General features: G+C 49.8%; 1 protein-coding gene across 3 annotated transcripts; it reads right to left on the bottom strand.

The window, feature by feature from the left end:
* Positions 1 to 244: 244 nt before the first annotated feature.
* Positions 245 to 19,057, bottom strand: IRX4 (iroquois homeobox 4). Of its 3 annotated transcripts, XM_083624710.1 has the most exons (7): positions 18,708 to 18,951; positions 9,593 to 9,758; positions 8,421 to 8,527; positions 7,668 to 7,919; positions 5,788 to 5,894; positions 2,594 to 2,907; positions 245 to 1,679 (listed from the first exon to the last, which is right to left on the bottom strand). In XM_083624710.1, the coding sequence occupies exons 4-7, from the start codon at positions 7,911 to 7,913 to the stop codon at positions 919 to 921; spliced, it is 1,428 nt and encodes a 475-aa protein (XP_083480836.1). In that variant the 5' UTR covers positions 7,914 to 7,919; positions 8,421 to 8,527; positions 9,593 to 9,758; positions 18,708 to 18,951; the 3' UTR covers positions 245 to 918. The 3 variants fall into 3 exon arrangements, with proteins under 3 accessions (XP_083480836.1, XP_083480835.1, XP_083480837.1); XM_083624709.1 differs by lacking the exon at positions 8,421 to 8,527 and having other exon boundaries at positions 18,708 to 19,057; XM_083624711.1 differs by lacking the exons at positions 8,421 to 8,527; positions 9,593 to 9,758.
* Positions 19,058 to 19,061: the final 4 nt, after the last annotated feature.

Genomic DNA, 19,061 nt, shown 5'->3' with positions numbered 1-19,061 from the left:
TGTCCCGGGTGTCGAAAGGGACGGGCTGCAAACGCACTTGCGCGTGGAAAAGAATGCCACCCAGGTGCGCAAGACTTTGATTTCCAAGAGAGCGCTCCGCCCTACATTTATTGACTGGGGAATTCCGTACATCTCCACGGGACGTGAAATAGACACGCGTCTTCCAACGCGTTTGGGACCCAGGCGTCGAAGCTCCACTTCCTACGCAGGCAACGCAAACAGACCACAAATCGTAGGGTACCTCTGAGAGACAGACAATTTATTTGGAGTGAACATACCTTTTCGACATAGCTTATTTGTCAAGTTCAAATTCGGTGTGTGCGCGTGTGCGGGCAATGGTGTCAACTTGGTGGAAGAAGTGCTGTTTTTTTTTTTGTGGGTGAGATGCTAACGATGAGAAGGGGAGGGTGGAGGGTGGGTAGGGAAGTTCGAAGAAGAAACTAAAATTGGCATGCCACAAATCAATTTTTTTTTTTTTTAGAAAAAGGAAAAAAAAGGGAGGGGGAAAAAACAGAATAGACAAACAACTCCCTCCCCAAAAAGCTGAATTCGAATCTCGCGCCTGGTAAACTTTGCAAGGTAAACGCAGAAGGACGCCTCTATAAACTAGTGGAACGTGCTATGGACTTAAATAACCGTGAAGACATTGATCCCTTAAGGCTGCAGCCAAGTGACAGTCTTTTCGTTCTCTCTCCTTATACCAGCAACTTTTAAAATCCTTGCTCGGTTTTTGCGACGGAAAAAAACGTCTCTGGTTTGGAACGGAAACTCTCTCCCAAGTCTTTCTCTCTCTGCGTGTGTCTCTCCACCTCCCGCCGCTCAGTCCCTCGGGGCCCAGCCTGTCTGCCCCCCCATTCCACCGTCTTGCCTCCCTCCCCTGGCCTGTCCCAGGGAGGCGGACGGGGCGGGCGTCGGTCGTTAGGAGCAGAACATTTTGCTGCCTGCTTTGGGGAAAGCCAGAAAGTCTTTGCCGGAGTCCTGGGGCGCAGCCAGGCCTGCCAGCTGCCCTTTGAGCACGGCGGTGGCGCCGCCGCCCAGCGAGCGCCCCAGGGCCCCTGTCTCCAAGAGAGAGCCTTTGGTGGTAGCCCAAGACACTGCGGTGCTGCTCAAGGCCTGGTTCAAAGTACTGTGCCGGAAGAGCGGGTCGTGGAACACGCCGTCAACCCAGTTCCTGAGGTTGGTGACGGGGGAATCCTTCGGGTGCCTCTCCAAGACGCCCCCAGCCGTCGGGGCCGGCGCGGCGCTAGAGGCACTGGACGCCCCCTGCTGGCGCTTCAGCATGCACGACGGGTACTCGGCCTGGTTGAGCGAGGTGGCCGTGTGCGCCAGGGACCAAATCCTCGGCTTGCTGGACGCCTCCAGGAGCTGCTGCTGCTGGTAACACGGCTTGGCCTCGCAGCTCCTCTGCCGCGCGCTCAGCAACTCCGCCGCCTCACAGCCCTCCGCGCCCGCCGTCGGGTCCTTGAGGCAGCTCTTTGCCCGCTCGAGGGGGCTTTCCAGCGGGGCGGTGCCGGCGCCCAAGGAAGAGGGATCCTTGCAGGCCTCGGTGGCGCACGCTTCCCCCTCCGCGTGGCCGAAAGCCGCAGCCTTCAGCTCGCCCTCGGAGCTCTCCGACTCCAGCGGGTCGTAGTCGTCCAGGTCGCTGAGGCCCAACTCTTTGTCCTCCTTGCTGGCCGGCTCTGGGCAAAGGAGGGAAAGGAGGACACGTTACAAACGAGACGGGCAGGGCGCGGCAGATACATTTGCAGTTGAGGTTCGTTCTTGGCTAGTTGAGGTTCCTGCACTGCAGGGAGTTGATCTAGATAACCCACGGGGCTTATGATTCTGTGCAATGGCTTTAAGGCTAGGACTCCTCCACCCATTCTCCGTCTGTGTTTTGCTTCCCCTCACTCTTCACAACAGCCCTGTAGGATGCACGGTTAACAGCAATCCCATTTTACTAATCGGAATCAGAAATGGGCAGTCACTTGTGTTGGGGGGACGTGACCAGCTTATATAGGCTGCGCCCCTTTACCTGGCTTGCTGGACACAGTGGGCGTGGCTCTCACAGGGAGGATTTCCTGTAGACCCTGTGAGATCCAACTTCCCCTGTGTGTGCCTTTCTAGCAAGCACGCATTGTGGGTTGGACTGCGTCGTAAACGTTCCCCAACTTACCCAAGGCAACGCAAGCACTGCATGGCTTCCTAAGGTTTTGAAACCCGAATGAAATGCCGGTGTTGCGCTCAGGCCTAGCAAAATAAGCGACGCGCTTTTCTACTCGAGGAAGCAAACCTTTCTAAGGTTTTGGTCGGGTGGAAACCGTTGAAAAGCCCAGCAGGCGCACCCCTCATTTGACAGCCCCCTTCCCCTGTCAAAGCGGAGCAGACTCAGAAGGGACACTGGCCGCCTCAAGACATTCTCTCGAAATCCCCAGCGCAGCTCAACTGCAAATCTAGAAACCTCTTTATTGCATTAAAGGCAACACACCCATACTTTTTGTCTCCTGGACTCCCAACACCCATCACCCTCCCCGTGTGCCCAGTATCCTTGTCCCAGAGAAGGGCGACAGGGCTAAGATGCCTCCAGTATACGGCTAAGAGACTTGGAAGATACCCTCGAGTTTCTCATTCTTCAAGCTCTCCCCTTGACCCTCTCCCTCGTCCTCGTCCTCGTAGGGTCTCTTTTCGTCCGCACACTTGTTCCTGGGGGGCCAGGTCATCTTGTTCTCCTTCTTGAGCCTCCTCCTGGCGTTGGCGAACCAGGTGGAGACCTGCGTGAGGGTCATCTTGGTGATGATGGCCAGCATGATCTTCTCGCCTTTGGTCGGGTACGGGTTCTTGCGGTGCTCCTGCAGCCAGGCCTTCAGCGTGCTAGTGGTCTCCCGAGTGGCGTTTTTCCTCCGCGTCCCTCCATCCATGGTACCATATCTAGGGCGGGGGGAAGAGTGTCAGTGAAAATGCAGCGCCAACGAGCCGGAAGAAAGCACCACCCACATTGGTCTGATTCACCGACGCAATTCCATTTCCCGCGAGAAAGGGATCCTGGTATCCGAGGTTCACCTTTAAATATTTCCCCTCTTTCTACAAAACCCAGAACGCGCTGGTCTTAGCAGGAAAACGGTTCAACTTGGTTAAGCCAAGCAGCTAGAAAGACGGAGCGTTTGGATACACAATTGGTGATCAACAGGACCTTAACCAGCTTGCTATCCTGCCTATACTTACTTGGGAGTAAATCCCCCTTGAAAATGGGGTCGTACAGTTAATCTTGGGATGATCACCTCGATCATGGATGGAGTCTTTGGGACTTGCTTCTCAAATAACTTACTCGGGGCAAGACCAATGTACACCTGATCTAAATCGGGAGTATAGACAGCCTCAAAACAACGGCACTCGGGCTCCTGAAAAGCGTGCTGCGGATCTTGTACACGCTTACTCTGAAGTGAGTCCCGGTGACTTCTGAGTTTGCACAGGGTTGCAGCCTGAAAGCATGTCTACTTCAGAAGGCAAAGAGCCGCCCTTGAGAGGCATCCAAAATTCAACTCCTGCAAAATGGATATGCTAGAAAAACAATATATATATATTTTAAAGTCTACTCTTGCTCCAGCGCTCTGAGAGAGTCCACCGAAGTAACCTCAGGGCGCAGTTATTAATAAAAATATTTATTTTATTATTAGTAAATTTCTCTCCTACCCATTCCATATATATATGCTGCACAAGACACTGGGCTATACCTGAATATTTAATGCACGCCATCTAAGGAAAGGTCATCAGCACCCAGTGGGCTTAAAAGGTTGGAACAGCGTAAGGAGGATTCTTGGTGTGTGTGTTTTAAAGCAATAACCGCACCAAAGATTAAAAAAAAGAAGAAATATAAAATTGTTCGGCACATTTGTAAACGTGGTGGGGGAGTGACAAAAAGCGGCCCCCAACCTGCCCATGTAAAAATAAAAAGAGAAGCCAGTAGGAGATGAGCGAACATTTTGGTTCACACGTGCCAAACGATGAGTGAAAGGCCAACGTGACGCCTTGCTCGTGTGAACGAACCATCGCGAGCTCAACAGAGGCAGGACTTCCTGGCACCTTAAACGCCGTGTTGTTCAACGGGACCGATTCATACTTTTAATAAGGGCTGGATCATCTGAGGTTGGCTACCTCAGGGGCTAAAGAGTCGTCAGAAATAGAAGTCTCGGAAAGAACTTCCCTATCATCTCACAGTGTTTTTCAGCAGAGCCGGTTTTATGCATTCAGATCCCAGGTAATGAAGTGTGCCCTACTCAAGCGGAGAGAAAGGATGCGCGTGCACGTGTGATGTAGCCCGTGGAAGCCAGTCGGGAAGAGGTATTTGTGATTAAATCCATACGGATCTATTGCTGTGATAGCGCAGATCCTATCGCATAGATGGAGCGCTAAGGCAACCACAGCGCTTTCCTACTATTTCTGGACAATATCCACCAGCTTGTAGGGATGCTATACTTGAAAACGCTAGAGGATAAAACGCCAATGATAGGAGTAAGTCGCTCGTGTGACTTCGCCTTGCCTTCAGATATATTGTGTTCCGCCAATGAAGGCGTGTCTTCCTTTCTCACTTCGTACTTTGGGTATCAAAGCTCACCATTGGACTTCCGCATGTGCAGAACTAGGCTGCCCCAACCCCCAACCCCCCCCCCCCCCGCGCCAGACTACAACTCCCATCAGCTCCAGCAAGCATAGCCACTGGCCAGCGATGATGGGAGTTTAGCAACATCTGAAGCAGAGTTTCCGAAAGTTGGGTCCCCAGATGTTTTTTTGGACTACAATTCCCATCATTCCTGACCATTGAGCCTACTAGCTAGGGATGATGGGAGTTGTAGTCCCAAAACAGCTGGCGCCCTAACTTTGGGAAACGCTGATCTGGAGGACCAAAAGTTCTCCACGCCTGATTAAGATCAAGGATGGAGACGAGGCTTTCCCCAACCGGATGACCTATAGTTGTTGTTGAACTACAACTCCCATTATCGAGTTGGCCGGGCTGGCTGACGCTGATGGGAATTGGAGCTCAACAGAGTGGAGGGCCGCAGGCAAATCCGCTTACTCCTTCGTAAAACGGATCGGGTCGCAGTATCGGTCTCCATTAATCAATGAGGACTTGCTTCCAAAGAAATATAGCGAGGAGAGGAGGGGTGGATTAAGATTAAGATCGGGCTGGCAGACGAATGAAAGAGGTCAAAAGGAAAGTTTTTGCATTCGCTGCGGGCTCCTCCAAAACGAATCGGAGATTAGAGGTGTAAAACTAGCTCCGGATCAGTGCAGAAGAACGAAGAACAGGTTCATTTCGTGCAGACAACACGGAAACGTTATTGGCATTTATAGAGATAAAGAGCGGACGCCATTAAAGCTCCATCTAAACCCATTTCTTTCTTTCGGGAATGCGCTGGCTTTCATGCGCCTTGGTTTCTCGCTGGAGTCAATGGGGGTCTGAGCCGCTTCAGGGCAGGTTCACACGTGCACGCTACACCGATTCCTCGTGCCTGATTTGGTGAGCAGCCTCTGCTGAAAAGCGCGGCCGTTCTCAAGGAGGCGCGCTTCGGTGCTGGCTTCCGATGCGTTCAGGATCCCGTCTTGCAAGCGCTCCATTGGTGAGATCAGAGATCATCTGACTCTGATACAGGGGCGGCTTATTCTGGCCACACTTGTTTCCTACTGGTCCTTTGAGAAAAGCACAAGCTAAAGACGTTTCCTGATTAAGAAGCGCAACTAACACTCTCCCCCTCCTTGGCCCCCACCGCCTTTTCCTGCCCCTCAATGAATGGCTGATGGTTTGTTTCTTACCTGTCATATTGATACTGACTAAGCGTGTGGTCGTATGGATAGTAGGCAGCCGCCTGGGTGATTCCCGCATGCGCAGATCCGCTCCCATCCTTCGAATCAAAGCTGTTCTGGAACAGGAAAAGCAAAGGCGTCTTCTTATCAGCGCTCCCCTCCCCCACGGGCAGTGCGGGTGGGGGGGCAGGAGGGGAGACAAGTTTTTATTTATTTTTGCAATGGAGAAACACATCGAGGAGCAAAAAATCCTCTAGCACATTTTCAAAGCTAAACAGGATCCGGCTTGATTTCAAATGGGATGGGAGGCCACGTGTTGAGATTCCTGCATCGCAGGGGGTTGGGATAGATGCCCCTCGGGTCCCTTCCGACTCTTCACTTCTGTGATTCTATCAGGGGGTTAAACTGTTTAGGCTGCAAACTTGGGCACAAGTCCCACTGAACTCAGTACAGCTTACTTCCGAGTAGACTGGCATAGATTGTATTTCGGTATTTCTTCAATTCCTGTATACTGGACTTGCACTTAATTGGAGAGGAACATGAAGTTCCTTGTCCTCTTGTCCACTGACTCAGTGTTAGCATCTCTTGGCCCGATCTGGGGCACGTTTACTCAGAGGAAACCTTATTTTCCTGCAATGGAATTTACTCACAGGAAAGCTGGTTTAGCCTCTGCAATCCACTGGAGTCCAGTGCTTTCCTTCATCCGACTAAGAATGGTATTTTATGCACACTGGGCTCCAAGAACAAGTGACTAGGGATAAGCAAGGGCCAAATATCACCTAGAGCAGTGATGTCCAACCTTTTTTTCAAACAGGGCCAGATTTGATGAAGTGAAGGGCCGTGAAAGCCCACCAAAGGGGCGACCGAAGTTGTTAACCTTTAGGATTGAAGTTGTTGAGCGTTTTTTTAGGATTGGAGTTATTGAGGTGCGACTCAATAAACATACTTCCCCAAAAAGGGGGGGGGAAAGAGGGGGGCAATTGGGACGATGGGACGTGACCTGTTTGCCACGCAGGGAAGTATACCAAGAGTTAATTTCTTGACGCAGACATTTTATGCATAATTTTACATTTAAACATTCGGTGAGCAAACTCGAGTTCCTGTTCCAGTAACAACTCCAGACTCGTTTTCTTGGGTCAGTTTCAGTACACAGACAGAGATCAGCAATGCCACGATGTCTTAGCGTTTATCATTTATCTCTAATTAAGTAGTTGGATCCCAGAGATCAGCAGACAATAGTTTCTCAGCGCTTATTACCGTCTATCTTTAATTACATAGTTGTAGGCTGATCTCCGTGTTGTTAGACACCTGAATTAGCAACGCCTATGATTGACTGAAGTTTCTCACAGCCCCGATTCATATTCACTTCGGATTACCCCATGGCACATAGGCAGGTTACATAGCCGTTGGCTAATTAAACAACCCATGGCCTTTTAAACTCTCTCTGTGGATTATTGTTATTGTTTGTTACTACCTTTTGTGTTTTTATATTGTAAGCCGCCCTGTGCTCCTCGGATGAAAGGCGGCATAGAAATTTAATAAATAGGAAACATTTTGTGTTTCCTCCAGATTTGCTTGTACTAGTGATACATCTATAACTCTATCTATACCTACACACACGTGAGGATGCACAGCACACACACGTTGCTATTAAAAAGTGCATAACTAGAAATTAAGTCCCTCCCGCTTAACTTGATGAGGTTTACTTGCTTCCTTAATATCCTTAGGGACTGGGTTGAGCGCTGAAGCTTCTAGCTAAGCTGCGACTCTCTCAGTTTGCTGACTTGGAAGAGCAAAAGTCCATTGGTAATGGGGCAATCGCGTTTCCTTCTTGGCCAGTCAATGCGTTCAGGTGGAAGTCGTACGAGCTCGCTGCGCAGAAGACTTACCAAGGAGTAGAAAGCCGACGCCTCCGTCCCGTAGGTCACGTAGTTGCCATAGCCTTGCGTGTTCGTGTAGGGACTCCCATAGACTCCCAGGGCAGCTGCCGAGTTGAGCTCGTGCCTGGCCGTGGCTAGCAGCCTGCTCTCGTACACGGGGCAATAGACGGGGGTCTGAGCCGAGGCTGCGGCCCCAGAGTCCGTGAGGGTCCTGCCGGTGGTCTCACAGCAAGTGGTCAAGGAGTTGGTGGTCATCAGGAACTAGGACGAGAGAAGACAGGGCAGTGATCGTAGAAGGAGCAGCTGACAGCCATGGCAACCAACAGGCCGATCTACCAACCAGTTCTAGCGAAGGCCGTTTTCGGTCCCAAATCAGTGAGGTTTCACACAACCCACTGACTCCCGTGTCCATTGGTTTTAATGAGCATCTCTTCTTCACGTTAATTAATCCGGAACAACCGCCACCCCCTCTATCCGACCTCACAAAGGGCACAAACTCGGGACAGCGCGATCCATCCGTGTTATCACACAGAAACGCGCGATGAAACGGTCGTCTGCAACCGCCCAGTCACTTGCAGAATCCTCAGCTCCCAAGATGGAGGGGGGGGCACCCAGGCCGAATAGCGGAAGGGAAAAGCAGTGGAAGGAAGTGGCTGCAATCCTATACACGTTTACCTGGGAGCAAGTCCCATTGTGCTCAATGGGGCTGACTTCCGAATAGACCTGCATGGGATTGCGCCGTTAGTGATCTTAAATAAGTACCTTATATATTATGTTAAACCCAGTGGCTTAACTGGTTTGTGGATCGGGGAGAAATTTAAAGATCGGTTGGGGAGGGGGGGAACCTAGTTCCAGTTCACACTTGTCAACTAAAGAGAAAGAGAGAGAGAGAGAGAGAGAAAGAAAATACTTTTCAGTTTTTAATGCATTCTTCCGGCGAGCTAGACCGCTCACATTAACATCAATACATACATCCGTCTCGATTCTAGAACACGTTTATTTCCGAGTAAAAGTACTGAGAATGTTAATGAAGTTTAATCCCAGATCCTTCGCGAGAGCTAACTGAACATTTGTTTTGACTGCAGATTCCAACACCCACTTCTGTCCCAGAAGTTCGGTCCTGCTCTCTTTTAAGGGTACGATCCAGAAAGGAGCTGAGCCGAGGCGTCAGCTGATACAGGGCCCCTGACTGCAGCGACCTCGCACCCCACCCAAATTCCTGCTTAACGAAGTGGCCCGTGAATCTGGCTTGAACCAGCCAGTTGTTGTGGTTGTTGAGTTCTCTTCCATCCACCCGCTTACTTCAGAGTAGGTCCGCGGACCAGGGGGAACGAGCTGTTTCCTTCTTATCCCTTGCCCCAGTTCACCTCTGGGCAGTAAGTGAAACCCTCTGAGATCAATGAACACCTGAGATCTTTCCGTCTTCAGCGCGCTGCGGGAGTAATTTGTTGCAGGCTAGCTAGCACCCCTCTGAAACTAGAGACCTTCCAAATCTCAGGACGGGGCTCTCCAACCCAATCCTAAATGATACCCCGCCCCTTGACTCCAATTTAACTCCCCACCCCTCACTGTTAACATTCTCACTCTAGGTCAAGGTTCCTCCGAAGTAAGCCTCGATGAATCCAGGACATGTGGATTTTCTAAACCAGTTCGTGGTTAGAGCACCGCAGAATTAGGATACCAAGGCGACAGTCTCCCTTTTACCTGGAAGTAAGTGCCTTTGGTTTCACGGGGGCCTTACTTCCGCGTAAAGATGGCAGTCACTGCTCTTGGGGAAGGGGGGTCATCCCTTCCTCCAGCCCCCAGTTGATCTGAAGAAGATTAGGTCCCTACGAAAGCGCCTCCCAGGAGATGGGAGTTCTCCCGCGCGCCTTCACAGGGGAGGGCAGTGAAAGGAAAGGGCGTAGATGCGATGGGAGTCCGGCAGGGCTTACCTGGGGTGCAGACGAGTAGGGGTATCCGAACTGGGGGTAGGACATGGCCACGGGGGGCTCCCAGGCTCCAGGAACAACCAGGAGAGGCGCTGGATCCGCGGGCTCCGCAGGCTGCCTCGCTGTGCCGTGTGGCCCCGAGTGATGGATAATCCGAGTTTCCTAGGGGCTTAGAGGACCAAGCATAAAACCATCTTGAATTCATCTGCCTTGAACCTGAAACTATGTGTGTGTGTGTGTGTGTGTGTGTGTGTGTGTGTTGGGGGGAGAGTTTGTCTTCCCTCCCCCGCACAACACACACACGCACACAACTCGCGATCTTAAAAAGATCTGCCTAGGCAGCGTGGCGCTTCTTCAACACGAACAACATAAAAGGCACGGTTGCTCTGAGGTTTCATGGGGGGAAATACATATTTTTGCCCACACACAGGCAGCGGCGGAGGGAGGGGAAGAGAACCACTCCTAGCTGAAACACACATGTCAAATCAAACATCTGACGTCAAGAAGAAGAAAAAACAAACCCTACAGAAACTGCCTCTCGCGCGCATATTTGTGTGCACCTTTGTGGTAGACCACGGCCTGGAATTTAAACCAAATACCCAGGATGAAAGTTTGTTTCCCAACGCCTCGGAGCACGCTGGCTGATCGCTATTTCAGGGAGTTCTCCTGCGCTGATAAGGAAAGCGAACCCCAAACGTACAAAATGGCAGTGGCGTAGCGTGGGGGGTGCAGGGGGGCCCGGCCGCACCGGGCGCAACATCTGGGGGTTAGGGTTAGGGGGCGCAAATCCATGGGTTAGGGGGCGCAAATTACTTGCCTTGCCCCGGGTGCTGACAACCCACGCTACGCCACTGCAAAATGGCAAGGTCCTGAGTGGTTCATAACTGCATCTCAGATATCAATAGTTTGGAGAGGCGAAATCAGTGTCGTCTCTCTCTCTCCCTCTCCCCCCCCCCCCGAATCACTGAAGGGTGGTCAGCACTTTTAATTAGAAATTAATTAATGAGCAGCTGCTTGCTGCTTCCTCCCACTCCTCCCTGCCCTGCAGTCATCAGTCCCACTTACAAACGAGGCCGCTGGAAGGGCAGGCGCGCAAGCGAGGCTTTTAAATCAACAGTTGAAACGAGCTCCGGAGCTGACAGTCAAAGCACGTGGAGAGGGACGAAGCCCCGCCACCAAAGTGCACGTTAGGAAAGGGCAAGGAATGGGCATTTGCGCTGAACGGACATTATGTCAGACGTTTTAGGCTTTAAGAAACTTTTTGGGGTGGGGAGATATGGAAAACCAAAGTGAGGAGAGGTCACAACTTCAGGCCATTGAGTGGCAGGGGGAGAGTGATTTTCAAACTCAGGCCAGATCTGATTTGCAAAGAGAGAGCATCTCTCCATACTCAGAACAACAGCTGACATTCATACAGCATTGTACAATCTTCAAACTATTTCGTATGTATTATCTCAGGAATCCTTACAAGAGCAATGCAAAACTGAGTGTTTCCAGTTCCTTAAAAAATAATAATAATTGGGGCACGGGTCCAAATTTGCATTAAAAATTGCATATGCTAACTTAAATGTCTATGTGCAGATATAGACAGCAAAGTCAACTGATTTCTCATCCAAGCCACTCTAGTTAAAAAAATCCAGTTAACTGGTACCCATTTCAGATGTGTTCCTCTTTAATCCATTTAACCAGTTGTAAAGTGAATTTCCCAACAGATCCTGCTTCAAATCAATTAAGCGCCCCTTCAATTATCCCATTTCATTACTTCCAACTCATCTTAAGAGAAAGTCATCTTCAACTGATGTAGTTCCCCAAATTTACACCCTTATACCTCAAATTAATGTCAATTAAGACCAACCCTTTCATTTCCCCCTGAATTTATTATCCACTAGAAACACTTGGGGCATGGAGAAAAAGATCTGGGATCTGAGATACTTAGGCTCACCACTAGCTAAACCCTGGTCAGTAGCATCATCCTGGTCTTGCAGTGTAGAACAGATGCTGAGAGGGTAGTTGGCCTAAAACCTCTTTCTTAGCAAGTTCATAGGGGAGGGGATTTTCTGGTTCATAGTCTGTTTTCCCCACTACCTGTGCTAAGGTAACTCTCAAACTCTCTCTTAATGGTTTTGATTTTTTGTTGTGCGGGAATATACAAGTTTTCTAGGTAGGTAGGTAGAATATGAAAACTAGTTCATATTCTTTTAATCAGGAGACTGACCAAAGAATACCACCCCAATTGTAGTTGTGATTTCCTAGAATAAATATGGCTCCCCATATTGTCAAGCACTCTATGCTTCCTCTGGTGTGCCCTCTCTCACATGTCCAATGATCCCCTCAGATCTCTGACAGAGAAACAATAAATCAGCTTTGTCCCACCTGGCTTTCAGTCCTTAATTTAAGCCACATTTTCCTGAGTGGCAGCACAGAAATAGATGAAATAAATGTGGTTCCCTCTCTGTGTCATACAGATTCACTACCTGTGACCGTCCAACTTCCATACAGTTTTATCAAATTGTGCCCCTTTCTCTCAATGTCCAGCTGGTATCCATTAGCTCCCCAGAATCCCAATGTCCAAGAGTTGCTAGTTTATATTATAACATGAGATCATAGAACAGCACTACCTCTCTTTAAAACAAACTCTGATATTTTACCAGACATTCTGTTTGAATGAGAGCAGAAGGCAAAGCTAGGCCTTTCTTTAGTCCCTCCCTTTTTGCTCCTTCGGATTATCTCTGGCCTCTTGTCCAAGATACATTCACAACAAGCCCTTTAAACTTCACATGAATTGGTCAAGAATAGTCATCACTCCCACTTTTGAACTGGAAGAGAAGGGAGGGAGAAAAATATACCTTTCCTGAAAGTACATATAAAGTGTTTTAAGAGGAGGCTAATTTACTATGTGATCTGTGTATACACTCTTATTTCATTTTATGACTACAAATATAAGACTACATCAGAAAGTCATTTACTTGGAGACTTATTAAACTGTAGATCTCAGATTTCTGCCAAAGCCTCTTGTTAGACCTTTTTATTCTACTAGGGAAGTTTAAGTGTTTAATGGGAGTGGTGCTTTAAATGTTTAATGAGAATGATATTTGGTCTTTCTTGATTTCTGTCTCTCGTTGTTAGCCCAAGTCGCCAGCACCATCGCTGGAAGGAGCAATGCACATTTCATTGATGTTAGTAGCAAAACGCCAATTAATTTTAATGGAGCTGGAATTTCTGCAATGCTGGGTGCTGTCTAGGGCTCAAAGGCCTACCCTTGATTCTTCAGGCAAGTCGGGGATCTCTCATTCTCAGTGTGTGATCCTAAACATTTGGATCCTTCAAGACTTTTCTGTAGTCTTCCTTCTAAGTGAACATGCTGGCCTTAGCTGGAAAGAGCTAAATGCTCAGTAGGATGGTTTCAGATACTGCCATCAGTAAAGTGGGATTAACAGAATACAATATTCTGGTTGAAGGAACAAGGTAAAATCACAAAGAATTTTGTACTTTAGAAGGTTCACCATAAAGATGAAAACTTCATTCAAAAGGCAAATACGCTGCAAATGAAGTTTTGTTTGAACTCTCTTCCTATTTATGGAAGTCGGTTGCATGGAGGGTCATGGAAGCCCTTGGCGAAACCTATGAAAGTATAGGACCCTATGCAAACTATTGGTGGTTTGGCTAGGCTGAAGGTCTCTCTCTTTCTCTCCCCAGGATATTTACCATCTGTCCCATTTAGAGGGTAGGCCAGGATATAAATTCAGCAAAAATGTTCACTTTGAAGACAGCTCCAGTGTGACTGACTTCCGGCATGTTTATTAATCCTAAAGGATTAATTTACTTATAGTATTACTCTATTTAAATTCTAGTTCTGACCATAAAACAGCAGGGGATATCCAGCAGCAGTCATACTCAGGGTAGATAAAGCCTTAAGTCCACTGACTTCAATGGATCTACAATATGACTGCCATTGGATAGACCCAGGAAAACAATTTTTTGAAAGTAAGTGATTTCAGGGAGATGAGCAAAAAGATTCTTTTTAATCATTTTTTCCAAGGTGAGAGTGGACTCTTACCCTCCTTAGTAACTCCCGCTAAATTCAGAGGAGCATTTACTTTGGGTTAAAAGAGAGAAGTTCTTATTAATAAGTTGACTACTGGTTTCACCACCCCATCAGTCCCCCTCACCTTGTCACCTTTATCTAGGCTTCTCCTGGAAAGTCCAGTACATATAATTTTCCTCCAGGACCTTTTGTGTATGTGTTTGTATTGGGGAGCGGGGAGGGGAGGGTATAAAGAAAACCCCCAATCTCTGAAAATCGGGATACTCTGCCTAGAGAGGAACTTGCAGTGGGGAAGTTAGCCAGACCCAGGGCGGGCGAGTTTCTGTGCGTATTTGCGCGCGTGGAGAGGGGAGGGCAGCTGTGGCGGGGGAGGGAGGGATGAAAGGAGTGCAGACTTGCTCGGAGAGCTGCCTGGGTTCAGACATGTGAATAGCCCCAGGGTCACACTCTAATTAATGATGATGTTCCCTTCTTCTCCCCAGCTGGAAGACTTGGTGCCTCCCAGGGACGAATCTGCCCGCTCTGACAGCTCGATTGAGGGTGATGGATGACTATCTGGAGACCGCAGTACACCTAATATAATCATATCTGCTGCGTAATTGCTATAATTTACCGAGGCAAAGCCTTGGCTCTAGGAGGAGCGCGTTAAAAGGCAGCAAAGCAGCTCAGCAGCCCCTTCAAAAGAGAGGGCCACCCTGAACCTAGTTTAAGCGCGTTTACCTGGGAGTAAGAGGCACAAGGGATGTCTTCAGATTACCTGTGCTAGTTCCCTGGGACTTTGGTGAGACACTGGGCTCATCCATCCTGTCCTTTAATGTGGATAGTATGAGGGAAAGGAAAGTCTGGGAAAGCAGTGATTTTGAGGAGAGCGTCATATGGACAGTGGAGAATGAATGGGTTGGAAACTTAACCAGTCACATTAAACGACAGTGCGGACGATCACCCCTTTCCACCCGCACTGTATGTTTACTCAAATGAATAGGCCCTACTTCCAAGGAACAGCCCAATTCCACGTGCGTGGTTTTTTAAACTTTAAAGCAAGTCCCACTATGGTTCGTCAGGAACTGAGACCAAACTGGGGAGGAAAGAGTTAACACCCTCTCACCCCCCCCCCAAAGGCTTCTGCTATCTCTCTCCGCTCCGCCTGCGGCTTTTAAATGAAAATAAATACGTCTAGCACATGTCCAAACACAGATGTATCGCGCGCAATATGTGGGGTGTCCCACCCTCTAGTCCACAAACAGGGTTGTGATCCTGCGCACGCTTGTCACGGAGTCAAGTCCACTTCTGGGAAGCTATGACCAGAGTTGCACTGTAAAGTTTATTTGGGTAGATCGGGAGGTCGCAGCACACATGGGTGGAACTTTTGCGGAAGGAGGCATAAGATTGCAGCGGTTGTATAATATTTGCAGGGCGTATAAGCGTATCAGACCCCAGGAATCTCCGGCACGCAGATCACTTAAAGCGGCTGAGCGGTTCGCGGCGGCAGCTCCAGTAGTTTAGGGATCGCAGACGCTTTACAAATAAATGCATTGGGGGGCGGGGGGGGGCTGCTTCATGGGCAGGCTGTGACATTAATTTCTTCCCCCCACCGGCTACATTTCTAAAACTGTTTCTCCTCCTCGTAGCCTGCCTGTAGTTGATGAAGGAGCCAGCCAACCAGCCAACTGGATGGAGGAACCTCTTTCAGAAACGAAAGCCAAAGTTTGCAAGTACTTCATGGAGACTGGGGATGGTGGCAGCTGCTGGTCTAGCCAGACTTACTCAGAAGGCACAACCGCAGTCGATGGAAGTAACTTCTAAGGAAATCAGCTTTAGGGACCGAGGTCCTAAACAGGATGCAATCCTGTGCTCGTTTTCCTGGGATGGGAATAAGACTTACCGAAACTCAATGGGACTTACTTTCGAGTAGACCCGCTTTTAAAAAATATATAAATGATTGTACGAGGACCATCTCTGAAGATAAAGGGAAACCCGAGAGCCACGCAGCCTATACATTGCAGGTATACAATACCAGGAGGTGGGGGTGGGGGTGTTTACTGCAACACGCAGGCGCGTCGCCCTCCAGGGGGCGGGGGCGGGGTGCAGCCTCCCAGATTTCCAAAGGAGTTCAGCGTTAAACGTTGCAATTAGCTGACTGAGGCAGACAACTTTTACAGAGGATGGTGCAATGTCCCCCCCCCCTTCCGCCAAACCGCAACGTTGCAAATCCATCTTCACACACACACACGCCTTTTTCAAATACTCAAAACAATTCCACCGGGATCACCCTGCACTGGCAGACGGAGCAAAGAAGTTTCTCGCCCGTTTCTGGATCCATAACATAGCCTCCCCCCCCCATGATCCATGCCATCCTATCCCGCTTCTAGACGAAATGTCCTCCCTGGGACCGTTTCCTTCTGTTTTGGCTAGGGACTTCCATAGCGTTCTACTACAAAGTCATGGTGAGTTACTAACTACTCGCCCTCACCCTTGACTTCGGAGTAACAGCACGACCCGTGCTGATTGACTTGGGAATGTGTCTAATTAGGTGCAGTGGCGCCCCCCTCCCCGCCCCCGGTAAGTATCCATAGGATTGCAACTTTAGGTTTGTATCCTGAAGCACGCTTCCTTGGAAGTTCAGGCGTTGGTATGAACGAGTCTCGTGCCCGAATAAACACGCGCAAGATCGGCAGGACTGGCTTCAAGGCGCCTAATAGCAGGGTGCGTGGCTCCAGCTCCACACACTCAATCGGAAGTCAGCCCACCAAGAACAAAGTGGGATCATGATTCCCTCGAGTCCCTGAAATAGTTCTCCCCCATACAGCCTAAGTTCCCCTCTCCTCCAGCAAACACCACGCCAAGCGCTGCCCTGTTTCCAGGCTCCTCATAAATCTGTGTGAGGGAGGTGAGATTTCCCGCAAACGCCCCACTTTAGGAGGAAAGGCATTCGGATGAATTTCATTATCTCCCCATTCAGCATCTAAGCTAGAAAGTAACAGTGTCTTAAAGGCAGTCCCTGCATTTAGCAGCGTACCTCGCTCACGAAGAGATCCAGGGACAGGCGTCTGAGCGCTATCCTGTGGAAAACAACAACTTTTGCGCATAAGGCAACAAGCTGACTTCTACACGTAACAGGGAGCAGCCAGAGCGAAGACCTTCTTTTGCCAAAGAGACCACCCAGAGCAATGCTCATAACACAGCTCCCAAAATCAGAACGAGTGGGTGTTATTTCTTGAAAAACAACAGCAGCAGCAGCAGCAACAAATACGCAGCGTAGCAGAGCGAAGTGTGCAGCGTCTTCAGGGTTTAAATCTCTGCAGATTTTTTTCATCGTTCTTCTCCAAGAAACTAAAGCCAATGTCTGGCTGGTTTGTTTTTTTAATCCTCCCCAAGAAAACTTGTAAGAAAGAGAAGTGCAGGAGCAGGCCCTAGCAGGTGAGGTAGCTGCTCTGATTGAGGTCGGCAGGAAATTGATATGGACACGTTTTGAGCAGTTAGAGAAACCATCGGGTTATTTTTGCCCTAATTTTCTCTGCCTGAATGGCCCAGGACTAACCACTTCCTCTGGTTCCGAATTTACAATTTCTCAAGACACCCCTGATAAGGAAAGAATCCGCCGCATCTTCGCCCCCAACCCCTACAAACACCCCCCCCTCAGCCAGCACCCAAAAGGCGAATAAACTAAGTTGCACTCCTGCGCATATTAACTTGGAGGCGAATCCCAAATAAAAGGAGTGGGACTTCCTCCCGTAATCACGGTTTGGATCGGGCCAGAAGGGTGTTAAAGAATGTGGATCCCGCGACCTTGGAAAAACCTTTCCCAACGTTTTGGACTTCGGAGCTGGCGGCGCTTCTCCAGCTTTCCTGTTTGTAAAATGGATGAAAAAGCGTAAACTAGAAAATTGAGGGTATCTCCTTGCCGGCGACCTCACCAAACCTGACACTGGACTTGAACTAGCCAGAGACCTGCAGAGGGTCTAGGATCAACCAGTGCGTGTGGACAAACTGGTTTTAGACAGGCGCCTGGCCAGACCTAACACAGAAGCCCCAACCCCCTATTTTCACGCAAATATCCGCACGGACGTTTTTTGTCGTTTTATTCTCCCGGCCTGGCTAATAACCAAGGCGAATTTACTCCTGTAACCAACAACAACAAATCAATGGGATTCATTTGCCAATGCGTTTGGCTCTCCCCATTAAATCCCCCCCTTTTCTTCGACTTACAGTAAGGAATCTGTGGCGCTTCTCCAAAAAAACACCTTCCCAGAGGACCAGGTTAGAAGGAGGACCCACCCAGTTCTTGTCAGCGCCGGAATCTTTGCAGTGATAGCCCTAAGCTGTGAAGCCGGAGATTTTAAAAGTGTGTCGTCGAACATGTGCAGAGTGCCTTGCAGTCACTCCTGAACCATGCACAACAACACGATTGGGATGGGACGGGGGAGGTGACAGAGTTTTCGGGCTCGATTTCTAAGCAGCCCCCCTTCTCAGGCTAGAACCTGTGTCTGAAATCCTATACCCACTTGGCTGAGTCCGCCGCGTTGAACTCCGTGGGACTTCCTACGCAGTAAACAACTACAGGATTGCACCGACCAGCGCCGAGTTTACAGAAGCGATTTAAAGCACCCCCCCACGCCAAACAGAGGAACTTTACACTCGCACTTCCTTCATAGGGGTGCCCTCCTCGCGCCTTCACTGTCCTCCAAGCTTGGGCTCCTTTTCTACGTCCACCAAACTTTCTTGGCCAACGCAGCCTCCCAGCCCAAAGTCTCCTAGAGCAACCGACCAAAGTTGCACTCTATGCATGACCGCGGACACCCTTTCCCTTTCCCTTTCCCCATCCCCGCGCCGAGAAGAGGAAAAGCATGTGTGTAAGGCGGCGTTCCTCTCAGCCCTAGGTAAACACTGCCCAAGCCGCATGATGGATCGCCCGTAGTTTCTCTTCCATAGGCAGCCCGAGATTTCCCAGCCGGCTGACTGCAGAAGGCAGGCTATTGTTGGGGTGCGCGGGGATGGATGGACGCATAGATGGGCGGAAAGGAAGCCGGGGTGCAAGTGCACCGCCAGCAAGGAAGTGCCTCTCTTTCTTGTTACCTGCAATCACGCCGGGCTGCGCCTAGGATCTCCTGGCGAGAGCTTGTCCATGGCAAAGGGTGGCCGCGTCTTTTCGCCTCGCTCGCAGCGGCTCGCTTTGGAGAGAGCAGCAGCCACAGCAGCGCGCTAATGGAGACATTGCTCAGTGTATGGAATACCTGACTGGAGTCAGTCCGACGAGTGAGTGCCTCCAGTCCCCAGGCGCCACAGTCACTTCACTAACCCCCTGCACCGGAGTGACGTTCGAGTGCAGAGCTGCGCTTACCGCGCGCCTTTTCCTCCTCCTGATTAACACTTTCCAACGCTGCCCTCGCTCGCTCGCGCGCTGCTGCTGCCGCTGCTGCTGCTGCTACC

This window comes from Podarcis filfolensis (assembly GCF_964270895.1).
Source record: "Podarcis filfolensis genome assembly, chromosome: 7".
Taxonomy (NCBI): Eukaryota; Metazoa; Chordata; class Lepidosauria; order Squamata; family Lacertidae; genus Podarcis; species Podarcis filfolensis.
Note: the sequence above shows the minus strand (reverse complement) of the source record. Positions and strands in the feature narration are given on the sequence as shown.

Bases quoted from the DNA above. Each gene is read 5' to 3' on its own strand.
- IRX4 (XM_083624709.1), bottom strand. From the start codon at position 9,637: ATGTCCTACCCCCAGTTCGGATACCCCTACTCGTCTGCACCCCAG. The intron at 7,920-9,592 runs GTAAGCCCTGCC...CTCTCGTCCTAG, and splicing joins CCTACTCGTCTGCACCCCAG to TTCCTGATGACCACCAACTC. The intron at 5,895-7,667 runs GTAAGTCTTCTG...TTCCTGTTCCAG, and splicing joins CGTCGGCTTTCTACTCCTTG to AACAGCTTTGATTCGAAGGA.